This window comes from Populus alba, chromosome 17 (assembly GCF_005239225.2).
Source record: "Populus alba chromosome 17, ASM523922v2, whole genome shotgun sequence".
Classification (NCBI taxonomy): Eukaryota; Viridiplantae; Streptophyta; class Magnoliopsida; order Malpighiales; family Salicaceae; genus Populus; species Populus alba.
Window position 1 is genome coordinate 6,847,156 of NC_133300.1, and position 12,134 is coordinate 6,859,289.

The 12,134-nt window shown below is 35.4% G+C and overlaps 2 protein-coding genes across 2 annotated transcripts; both read left to right on the plus strand.

Annotated features, from left to right (window-relative positions):
* The first annotated feature begins 2,871 nt into the window (after window positions 1–2,871).
* LOC118048726 (dicarboxylate transporter 2.1, chloroplastic) lies at window positions 2,872–7,943 on the plus strand. Its single transcript, XM_035058529.2, has 4 exons — window positions 2,872–3,818; window positions 4,555–4,868; window positions 6,919–7,367; window positions 7,614–7,943. The coding sequence occupies exons 1-4, from the start codon at window positions 2,988–2,990 to the stop codon at window positions 7,727–7,729; spliced, it is 1,710 nt and encodes a 569-aa protein (XP_034914420.1). The 5' UTR covers window positions 2,872–2,987; the 3' UTR covers window positions 7,730–7,943.
* Window positions 7,944–9,503: 1,560 nt separating this feature from the next.
* Window positions 9,504–11,722, plus strand: LOC118048754 (uncharacterized). The gene is made up of 3 exons (XM_073405530.1): window positions 9,504–10,073; window positions 10,149–10,361; window positions 10,824–11,722. Exons 1-3 carry the CDS (start codon window positions 9,504–9,506, stop codon window positions 11,556–11,558), a joined length of 1,518 nt encoding a protein of 505 aa, XP_073261631.1. The 3' UTR covers window positions 11,559–11,722.
* The last annotated feature ends 412 nt before the right edge of the window (window positions 11,723–12,134 follow it).

The following is a 12,134-nucleotide window of genomic DNA, read 5'->3' on the forward strand; positions in this document are numbered from 1 at the left end:
TCAAAAGGAAAGAAAAATAAAAAGTATAAGGACCAAAGTAAAATTTCTGCATAAACTTTGAAGCTGTCAACTATTTCCCTATTTTTTCCACTTTGGTTCAACATAACTGAATCAAGGAGAAAACATTTTTTGATAACCAAAGTGAAAAAAAGAGAGAAGAAAAGTGCAATGTATTACACACCCATTTTAGTATTTTTTAATTGTATTGAAAACAAAGTGGATACGAGAATTTGGTAACTGGTAACTAAATCTTGATTCCCAGGGATGTGGATTTTTAAGTTAGAACTGAGTTATTTCTTTTGCTAGGAAAATGAAGGTATTTGGGTGCTCATGAAAAGAGTTTAGAAATATTGAAATATTGAACTTAAGATTTTATGAATATGGAATTTCAAGTTTCACTAGAAACTAGTCTCATGGTTATTTTGCCTTTATATAGGTAGTTCATGTTTGTTTTTATGGAGGTGTTTTTAAAATTATTAATATTTTGTGTTTTTTTTATTGTTTTAATTTTTTAATATTAAAAATAATTTTTTTAAAAAATAAAAAAATATATTATGTCAATATATTTTTAAAATGAAAAAATAATTTAAAAAATAACCGCTATTATAATATTAAACAAATACTTAATGAACACGAACAAACTGAGGGGTTTTTAGTAATCTAAGTCATTGGACTAGGAACCATATAATTAGATCTAGGTTTAATAAAACCAAATGTATGATAACTTAAATTATTATCAAAATGTATTTTAATGCCATTTAGCAATTAAGCTAGCACTTACTTAAAATGGAAAATATTATGTATTCTTTTTATTTAGATGAATGTAAAATCCATGATGGTTTTTTAATTAAACTAACACTTACCTAAAATGGGAAATATTATGCATTCTTTATTCTTTTATTTAGATTAATGTAAAATCCGTGATGGTTGTTTTATTCAAATTCTTTGCGGAGTCATTTGTAATACTTTTTTTTTTTTTTTATCATTCATTAGCATGGATTATTTATTTTTGATTAGATTATGCATCCAATCTTGATATATAAAAGTTGATCTCATAATTACTAACAAAATTTAAAAAATTGAGGTGGATTTACTGTTCATTATACAATTGCATGTGAACGGTGTAATTCTCTACTTTTTTCATTTTGGTCCTCTCATTTTTTATTTTCATTTTTTTTTTTTTATAATTTTAAGTTACATTAACATTGTTTATATGTTTAGATTTTTTCAATTTGCATGCTTTCATATACGAAGTGTAGAGAGATAATCTAACAAATAATTATAAATTGATTTTGCAAAATAAACTTTAGATTATGGTTAAAAAATAAATTAAAAGAAGAGGGATCAAGGTTAATAGAAAAAATAGACCCCATATAAATTTTTCCATGGAAAACTTCACTTTGTTGCTTGAAGTTTCAGGTTATGTATTATTTAATCTCTATTATTTAGAAATTTATAATTTGACCTAGATGTTTATGTTTCAATTTTGTATGTTGAGATAAAAGTGTTTGGATGATCATATTTTAGCCACTACAAAAGTTGGTTATTATGTCATGGATTCATCTTATCATGTGGATTTTAATGAAGATGGTATGGTATTGCTTTTAATCATAGTGAAAAAGTGCATTCGAGTCCATAAAATTTTTTATTCATTTTTAAAATTTTTTAGAGTGATTAGAGGGTATTTTGGTTTGAAAATAGATTTATTGGGGGTTCTTAGTGTGTTTCTAAGTTATTTTCAGATGAGAATAAATTAAAAATTAATTTTTTAGAATAAAAAACTTGAAAATAATTTTTAGATCACCAAATATGACCAAAATATTATCTGGTGGATGGTCATATATAACAACAGATGATATGTTGTTCGTTAAAGAAAAAACAAAGTGGATAATGTATAGTCCACTTATTAAAAAAATTAATCGTGAGTGGGCTTGACCTTCTAGATCTAAGTGTGCTTAAGTTTTTTCATACTTAACCAGGTGCATGGGCTTGAGATTTTTTTTTTTTAACTTTGATTGTTTTTTACTCTTAATTTTTTTTTTAATTTTAATTAATATCCACCCCCCTCTCTTTAATTTTAGTATTTAATTAATATTAATAACTTCCTTTTGATTTATCGGTTCATATATTTCTAATTAATTAATTTATTTTATTAAGTGTAAACAACAATGTTATTGTTTCTCAATTAAAAGAAATCATAATACTCAAAAATACTTTCTTATGTCAGCATCTTCTCTCTCTTGTGCTAAAAATTAACTTGAAATCCTACCCCCAACATAGCGCAAGTTATAGGACTAGGGATATCTAACTGAAATTAAAAAAATGAAATATATGTAAGAAAATAGTAAGAAATCCAAAAGTTAGCAATTTTGAATTCTATCAAAAAAGTTTCCTTTTTAATAGGAAAGGCAAGATAACACCCCTTAAATGAGAGAGATCTTGATCAACAACCCTTGATTTTCTTTTCTTTGTTTTTCGATTTCAGCCCTAAACTATTGAGTATTTTCATTGAGCCCCTTGTATCAACTTCAATTCAATTTAGTCCTTTTGTATCACATGTCACTGTCAGCCTAAAATACCACCAAAAAATAATAAAAAAGTGGATGGAATATAATTGAAGTGGTGTCAATATCTTTGATGTTATGTCCATTTGTTTTTTGAAACGCCATTGGCTTTTAACTTCAAGAAAAGGTCCAAAAAAAATATCCAGTGGCCATTGTTGCCTCCTCTAATTTCCCTCCTCACATCCCAAACACACTAAAATAACATTTAAAAATTTATTAAAATTATATATTTTTTAAAATTTATTTTTTTATATTATTTTAATATATTTTTAAATAAAAAATATTTTAAACTATAATTATTAGCACAATCACAGAACACCTCACGGAACTCCTTTGTTATGTCCGCTCTCTCCCTCTCTCCTAATTCTCTCGTTCTCATCATCTCTCTTACACAGAAAACACACAAGAAAACAGAGTGAAAGGATGGAGAGCTTTGCCCTCCACTCTCTCTCCGCCACCACCACCTTCTCCACCTCTCTTTACACCCGCAATTCTCTACTCCACAGATCACCGGGACCTATCTCCATCACCAAATCCTCATCAACCGCTCACTCACTCTCTACCATCAGATCATCCACTCAAAAACCTCTCCTTTTCTCTCCATTCCACAACAAAAACAAAGTCTTCACGTCCAAATCCAGAATTCTCGCATTGGATCAAGAATCCAAGGACAGCCCATTATCAAAGTCGCCAGAAAAACCAACCCCATCTCTAAAAGGAGCAAAATTGATACCCCTTTTAATATCTGTCTCTATAGGCTTAATTGTAAGGTTTGCTGTGCCTAAACCAATAGAAGTTACCCCTCAAGCCTGGCAATTGTTGTCTATTTTCCTTTCTACTATCGCTGGTCTTGTTTTAAGTCCTTTGCCAGTTGGAGCATGGGCTTTTTTGGGCTTAACTACTTCGGTTCTTACCAGAACTTTAGATTTTTCGACGGCTTTTAGTGCTTTTACTAGTGAAGTTATTTGGTTGATTGTTATTTCTTTCTTTTTCGCTCGTGGTTTTGTTAAGACTGGATTAGGTGACAGGATTGCTACCTATTTTGTTAAGTGGTTAGGGAAGAGTACTTTAGGATTGTCTTACGGATTGACTCTTAGTGAGGCGCTTATCGCGCCTGCAATGCCTAGTACTACTGCGAGGGCTGGTGGTATTTTTTTGCCTATTATCAAGTCATTGTCATTGTCAGCAGGGAGTAAGCCTGGTGATACCTCTTCGAAAAAGCTCGGTTCTTATTTAATTCAGTCACAATTTCAGGTTATCTTCTGTTTACATGGTGTATCTTGTTTTCTTTTTATAACATGTTGGTCTTGCTATTTGTGTGGATGTGTAGGTGTAGTTAATTTTTCTGTCAGTGGATGGAATGTTCAATCTGTGATATTATCTTTGTGTGAGTGGTTGTTTCAATTGGAGTGAATAAATGTTGAGGATATTGTTTCTTAAAAGAATGATAATTTATTTGTGGATTTTGCTAGTTGACAAGCTCTTTTCTTTATTACGAATTTAGAAGATTCATCATTGAATCCGAAAAATATGGATGGTTGGATTGTTTTTCCATGGGAAACTGCCTTCTTTTGGTTGAACTGAGATGGATTATTGATTAGGTTGATGTAAATGTCTTGAAGACAGGTTGACTCTTGCCATCACCCTGTTGAGGCTTTACCACCTGTCTTGGTGGCATCTTGTAAAGAATTTGCGGGATTAATTGTGAAGGGAGATGCATACCAGTTGAATTTCTGACTTCTCCTCATTATTACTATCTGGAAAGTTCAGAGAGGTCCTGCATGAGGTTTTGATTGGATTGTTATTTTCAAGACCTTTCCATCTCTGTACCATGTTATCAACCATAAGCAGGGTTTCTTTGTTGTATTTCTTATATTGTTTTCTTATGTGGAACATTACTGGTTTCTAGTAGTTTGTTCCCAAATTTTAGCTCCTTTTAATTTTCTAGTGTCGGTTACCTAAAGCATCATTCTTTTGCAATGTTTTACAGTGTTCTAGCAGCTCCAGTGCTCTTTTTCTAACAGCAGCGGCTCAAAACTTGCTGTGTCTGAAATTAGCTGAGGAACTTGGGGTGATAATTTCAAGCCCTTGGGTTTCTTGGTTTAAGGCAGCTAGCTTGCCAGCATTGTTTTCTATTCTAGCTACTCCACTTATCTTATATAAGCTTTATCCTCCTGAAACGAAAGACACTCCAGATGCTCCAGCAGTGGCTGCAAAGAAGCTGGAGACTATGGGTCCTGTCACAAGAAATGAATGGATCATGGTTGGTACCATGGTTCTTGCAGTTTCTTTGTGGGTATTTGGGTAAGTCATATATCTCATATCATCTACAATATATATATATATGATGTTTTTAGATATAACTTGAACAGGATATCTATGTGTAAAACACCAATTCTGGACAATGCATAAGCATGAGTTAATGGAAATGAAATGCAGAGAAAACAGAATGTCCTTGGAACTTTCTGCTCCCTATTGTGGAATTCTGAACCCTGATGTTTACTCTGGACTTTTCATCATGTGGATTTTATCATGATTGAGTAGGCTGAAGATTCACTAGATTAGAATGTCGTTCAGTTAATTTGTTGTGATCTACTGCATCTTTCTGGTCATTCAACTGATTATAAATTGATCAGTATGCTAGGGATAGTTATACCAGCATGATTATCACATGTATTAAAGTATTGATTTTTGTCTCTTTTTTTCCTCTTTAGCTCCATGACACCCTCTGTGATTACCTTCCCTTCTCCCTTCTCCACATTCCTAACAGAAATTAAGGTAACAGGTTGCTGAGGGAGTGTTATCTGCAGCTTGCTAACTTGTTTTTATTAGTTTTACTGATCTAGAAAAGCCTCAATAATAATTTTGTCAGACCAAAAATGACAAGTCTCTGAATCATGAAGGAATTCCATTGATGCTTCACTGTAGGTGTAGATTTCTGAATTTATCATGTTCCATTTTATTTTATGGGATAAAAATCACTTGTGGTTCCTTTCTTTTTACTTTTGGTCGAAGTAAACTGTTCGCTTTAAATTGAGTTTGATCAACCCTTCTATTTTCAAATATTGGTGATCTGAGCACCTTTATCCAATTATTATGAATGCCACATGTTATAATTTGCTTGTATGGAGAATTCAAATAACCTTTTATTGGAAGTTAATTGGTTAATTTGATCCATTATAAAGTAGAGGGTTGATTTGGCCAAATATGAAAAGTAGAAGGACCATACATTTTTTTTTTTTTGTTTAAAGCCAATAAGCCTGATATTTTTTTTGCATATTGCAGTTCTAGTTATATTGGCTTTTGGCATATGCATTATGCTTTGAGGGATGAAGGGGCGATCTTTTGTTCCCTTTTTTCTGTGTTTTCGGTTTTCACGCCCTTTAAGTTAATGCTTGCTTTCTATCCCCAGATCCTTGCGTATTACAAAGAGAAGGCCTTGTAATACTACCTGTCTCTGCCAACATTTTCCCAAACAAACCTTGTCTAGGTTTCTGGTTATAATAGGTCCCTGTTAGAACTATACTTACCGGTCCTAATGAACACAGAGGTTGAGTTCATGGATGGGGGAAGACACTTATTGGGGAAGAACAGGTTTGTGAATGGGTTAGTTCATAGTGGTTATTGCTTACCTTGCAACTTTAATTAAAGAAATAAAACATACATTTTCATAAAGAAAGCATGTTGTGTCCTTACAACTTACTAGTTGGTTGCGTACTCTGTTGTCATGACTCTCAAGTAATGGTGCAAGGTCATCACATAAAAATTTGTCTATGACATTTGATTATCGCCGACAAAAGTTGTTGTGTCACTAAATTCAGTTGATTGTGAAACTTGTGACTAGGTTTATTGAATTGGACAATGTTAATCTACTATTGTCTCAAAGCTATTGAACATGCAGGTGATTTCTCATTTAATACATTAGATGTTTTCATTCCAGCTAACTGTGGCCTCAAAACAACTTGGTAATAAATGTTAACTGGTCATTTCTGTGGAATACGGCAATACTTAAATGTGCTTTGACCTGGGTTCCTTTTATTGTGATCATACTGGTATAAATTGGTGGAGTTAAGTGCTTTTTTGGAGTTGAAGATATATCCTCTTATCTTGTTCATGGTAGCTTATTATTTTTTTTTTTTTTTTCATTATCTTTTGGATTCTTCAGCCTGGACAAGGGATTCTGGTTTGTTTTGCATGTACCTGATAGCTCAAAATAGTTGTTATATTTGGTTGGTAGAGATCTTGGCATGATGTTCAAACTTCAGATATTATTAAGTTCCCTGTTGATATTTTTATGCTTTCTTTCTGAAATGTGTTCATGTGTTTGGATTCTGCTTGGATGGTCTGTTTGCAGAGATGCTCTTGGAATACCAAGTGTAGTTGCTGCAATGATTGGCTTATCAATACTTCTTCTGTTGGGAGTTCTTGATTGGGATGACTGCTTAATTGAAAAATCAGCATGGGATACTTTGGTTTGGTTTGCCGTTCTAGTGGGAATGGCAGGTCAGTTGACAAACCTTGGTGTTGTAACCTGGATGTCTAGCTGTGTAGCCAAGGTCCTTCAATCTGTCTCTTTGAGCTGGCCAGCTGCATTCGGGATTCTTCAGGCATCTTATTTCCTGATCCACTACCTATTCGCTAGTCAAACTGGTCATGTTGGTGCTTTGTACTCTGCATTCCTTGCAATGCATTTGGCAGCTGGGGTGCCTGGTTTATTGGCAGCTTTGGCTTTAGCTTTCAATACGAATCTTTTTGGTGCTATTACACATTATAGCAGTGGCCAAGCTGCTGTATACTATGGAGGTATGCATCTGCTCTCCCAAATTAAGCAAATAATTGTCAAGCATTTCTGCTTTAAATCTTGCTTCATGAACTTTATCTTCATTGACAGCCCATCAAATAGATTTTTTCTCTTCAAATTGATCTGATTTAGGGTTTTCTATGACTTGGATCTATCTATCATGATCACATTGAGATCTCTGTTCTACATTATCTGTTTTGAGTCGTTAACATGGCATCTGATAGTGTTTTAATTGCCTTTTGTAACAGCTGGTTATGTAGACCTTCCTGATGTATTCAAGATGGGCTTTACAATGGCCCTTATTAATGCCATCATCTGGGGAGTTACTGGAACTTTCTGGTGGAAATTTTTGGGCCTCTACTGATTTGCTTTTGCACTGTAAGTAACTGTTGGGGTTCCTTCTGAAACGATACAGTGATTTGGAGAATGGCTGAGCTTACAACTTTGCAAAGAAATTTTGACTTAGCCTGGATCTCTATTAGTTTTACAGGTATAACATTATGAGATTAATAATGCTAATGGAAAGATTTGGTTATTTTCTTAGTGAATCAAAGAAACTGAAACTTGTGTACCGATCATTTTATTTTGCTTCTAATTTTTTCCTACTTTCTGTTTGATCTTTGGCATCCCACTGTTGCAAATCACCGTTGGTGACTCATCTTATGGTATATTTGTTCCATGAGATCTGCAAATGTCCCCACCTGGAACATTATAAATGGGCAATCCCAGGTTGTTGAAGGTTTCAGCGACTGTAGGAAATACTTGTATCTCCCTGTAAGGTGCTTTCCCTGTCGCCCAATTAAACTGATGACCATTGAAATTGGAATTTTAGATGTTTCAGTTTAGGACAAAGTAATAGCTCCTTGATTGGATGGAAAGCTTTGCCCGCTGAAAGGACAAAACAAGAGGTTCAGTTATAAGAGGTCCAAGTGACAGGCCTGACATTGATTGTGGTCCATTATCCTCTAATCCACCTACACTGACAAGAGCTTAAAGAGTAGCAAAAACTGATGGGCTGCAATTCAAATTCAATGGATACAGTCGAGCATCATTTTTTGGCAACTACAAGAGCATGAGGATGCGGACATGCCACAAAATAGACTGATACATTACTTGCCTTGGGGGCAGAGCAACCTTGAATTATTTCAAGAAGTCGGTCTTCAAATGCTGGTTGATCTTTCTTGTTCGACCGATGAAGTCATGTATTGCTGCGTCAGTGAAAAACATCCATTTCTTTTCCATTTTGAATTCAGTTAATTCAAGCAGGAATTCAAACACAATTTACAACAATTAAACAAAATGGGGTTGAGGCGTAGCTAGCTATAGCCAGATTTTGTATGATAAACGAAGTAATAGGTTGATAAAAACTATACCTGAGATAAGAAATTGCTGCGCCTTTTCTTTTCGGCCAAGGCAGGGAGGTGCTCCTGGTTACATAAGCCCGAGCTAATCAGCCCCCCGATCTTCAACTTCGAAGCTACACTACGCTTTTTCTAGGAGTCACCGAGCCAAATTGCAGGTTGCAGGCTCCTCTGCCCTAGTCATTCTGTACTGTAGAACAGCCTGCAGTACATAGGATATCCTATGAAACAAACATTTGAAGGTAGGTTTGGAATGTAACCTTAATCAGATGAACTAAATGAGGCTATCCAATAGTGATGCTTCGAACAGTCGAACTCCACCAAGAAGAAAGAGCTGAATTTGTCTTCCTGCTGAAGTCTACAGAATGAATCAATTGCTTTGAAGTTACTTTCTTCCAGATTTAGCACATCCATCTTCGGAAATTTTTTTTAAAATAAAAATCACAAATTTCAAGGAGTGGTTGAGAAGGATGCTCAACGGAACTGTCTACAGTAGCATATGAAAGTAACCTAATTTAATATATCTGCCGAAACTATTGACTGGTCAAATAATGTTGTTAAAGATAAAAGGATTCAAAGTCGAGCATGCCAGGCAGTCAATGAAGACAGTGACTTTTCAAGATCCTATAAATGAAGATAAGGATTCTACAAAAAGCTTGGAAGATCAGACCATCAAAGAAAGTAAAACCAAAAACCCTTAACTTGTGATCAATTCACGCTATAGTAACACCATATCTTCACTCCTCATCCTTTCGTACTCCCTAAAACTTAATGAAGATGCAGCTCCCATACCTTTACTTTACCTTCATTTTGTGCACGATCAGTTTCAAGGCACCTGTCATGAGATGCCAGAATGTGACATGCAACTCAACTGACCTCAGAGCCTTAATTAACTTCTCCAGTTGCATAGAATCAGGGATTGATGGGTGGGATATCTCTAGTTCTGGTTGTTGCTCTTGGAATGGTGTCACTTGCGACAACTCTACCACTTCAAGTAAAAGGGTGGTCAAGTTAGAACTTGCAAGAAAAGGACTCAGAGGTTCAATCTGCAAGTCCTTTGAAGGTTTAGAAGAGCTGAGAATTCTGAACCTTTCTGCTAATTTTCTTACAGGATACTTGAACCCCTACCACTTCAGTTTGCAAAAGCTGGAGGTCATTGATATGAGCAACAATGACTTTTACGGTCAATTACTACATGGTGATGGTTTACCCTCACTCTGGTATGTTGACCTCTCGATGAACAGATTTAGTGGCAGTATAGATGCAACATTTTGTTCAATGTCACCCCTTATTGAAGTTCTTAATCTTGCAAACAACTATTTGATTCGTGAAGTTTCAGAGAGTTTTGTAAAATGTTCTTCTCTGCAGCATCTCTTTCTTAATGGCAATCAGATCTCAGGAACTTTTCCGAAAAGTCTCTAGCAACTGAGAGATCTTCGTACGTTGAAACTTCAAGAGAATTTGTTTACTGGATCGCTAAATGATGGAATTGGTAACCTTTCTAAGCTTGTGAAATTGGACCTCTCCTTCAACAGGTTTAATGGATTTCTTCCAGATGTGTTTGACCAGCTTGAAACGCTCGAGCTCTTCTCTGCCAGATCAAATAAATTCAGTGGCCAGTTGCCCAAGTCATTGGTAAATTCTCAATCCCTTTTGACTCTCGATTTGGAAAACAACTCCTTCACCGGTCTAATTGATCTCAATTGTTCTGCAATGATTCAACTTACCACCCTAAATCTTGCTTCCAATAATTTCCATGATCTGGTAGCTAATAGTTTATCATCTTGCCATGGACTAAATAGTTTGAATCTTTCACACAACCACCTTAGAGGTGGACTACAGTTTGCCTTCAAGAATCTCCAGTCCATGAGATACCTTTCACTCTCAAACACCGGTCTTGTTAACTTAACATCAGCACTTGCAACTCTGCAATATTGCGAAAACCTAACCATGCTGGACCTTAGCTTAAACTTTCAAAACGAGGAATTACCAACTGATATGAGTTTGCAGTTCAGAAACCTCAAGGAACTCTTTGTCTCCAATTGTCAGCTAAGAGGTTCAATTCCATCATGGTTGAGTTCTTTCAGCAATTTGCAGGTGTTGGATCTTTCACAGAATCATTTGGGAGGATCCATCCCATACTGGATAGGAACATTCAAATATCTCTTGTACTTGAACTTGTCAAGTAACTCCTTGACCGGGGAGATTCCAGAAGGCTTGACTGAACTACCGAGCCTCAGTGACATGAACATCTCATTGGAAAGGTTTGCGACCAAAATTTGGAGCTCCATTCCATCTTTGGACTTGAGCTACAACTTGCTCACAGGACACATACCTCCAAGTATTGGGAATCTGAGAAAACTTTATATACTAAATCTGAAGTACAATAGTTTATCAGGACCTATTCCTGGTAGTTTATCAAGGATGACAAACTTAGGAACCTTAGACTTATCTCATAACAAGCTATCAGGAGAAATTCCTGATACATTGGAAGAGCTCAGTTTTCTATCACATTTCAATGTATCATACAATCAACTGCATGGGGAAGTCCCTGAAAGAGGGCAGTTACGGACCTTTCTTTGCACAAGCTTCATTGGAAATCCCGGTCTACCCTGTGGATGGGGTGACTATAGTCCACCTGCACAAACTCCTCCCCCTCCCCCTCCCCCTCCTGTTGTGCTTCCCAGTGACAAAATGACAATCATGGGCTGGCCATTTGTATTTGGCGTTCCAACCGGTTTTCTCATCACCGTGGGCTTTTGCTTTGCAACTGGCTGGATTTTTCCAAAGCCAGAAAAAAGGAAGGTTAGAGTAACTAGAATCGGCCGCTAGAGGTGAAATGTCTGAGAATCCACTTTCTGGATGCTTCAAAACATGTATGGGAGGAGTCCTTTTCTTTCTTTTCTTTTTCTTGCTGGTTGCTACTTTTGTTACCTTCCATTAATGTAATTATGCACTGATTTATTTTTCAAACAAATATTCTAGGATTGATATGCTGTGTTTATGGCAAAATGCTGCCTTGAATTTGTTCAACAAAATGTGGCAGAATTTATAACCAAAATTAAATAAAGACGAAAATCATGCTTCTGGACAGTAAATTTCTTTCGGTGCAGACATTATATCAAGGAAAGGACTCAAGATTTTTCACCATGTGCAATGGCCTAATACGTAAAAAGATTTTGTCTGATGTTTGCTTAAGAACCTTCCAGGTAGCAAGACTTCTTTAACGATACTGTTGCAGGTCTTGTATATTATAACTCTTCCAGGCCACTTCCGATTTGGCTGAGTAGCAGCAAGATGTTGCAACTTTTGGATTTGTCATGAAATCAATTGAGTGGAACCATTCCCTTCTGGTTCCATGAGTTCAAATATCTGTTTCACATGGATTTGTCCAAAAATAACTTGACA

Bases quoted from the DNA above. Each gene is read 5' to 3' on its own strand.
- LOC118048726 (XM_035058529.2), top strand. From the start codon at position 2,988: ATGGAGAGCTTTGCCCTCCACTCTCTCTCCGCCACCACCACCTTCTCC. The intron at 3,819-4,554 runs GTTATCTTCTGT...AATGTTTTACAG, and splicing joins TAATTCAGTCACAATTTCAG to TGTTCTAGCAGCTCCAGTGC. The intron at 7,368-7,613 runs GTATGCATCTGC...CTTTTGTAACAG, and splicing joins AGCTGCTGTATACTATGGAG to CTGGTTATGTAGACCTTCCT.
- LOC118048754 (XM_073405530.1), top strand. From the start codon at position 9,504: ATGCAGCTCCCATACCTTTACTTTACCTTCATTTTGTGCACGATCAGT. The intron at 10,074-10,148 runs GTAAAATGTTCT...AAAAGTCTCTAG, and splicing joins GTGAAGTTTCAGAGAGTTTT to CAACTGAGAGATCTTCGTAC. The intron at 10,362-10,823 runs GTAAATTCTCAA...AGCAATTTGCAG, and splicing joins GCCAGTTGCCCAAGTCATTG to GTGTTGGATCTTTCACAGAA.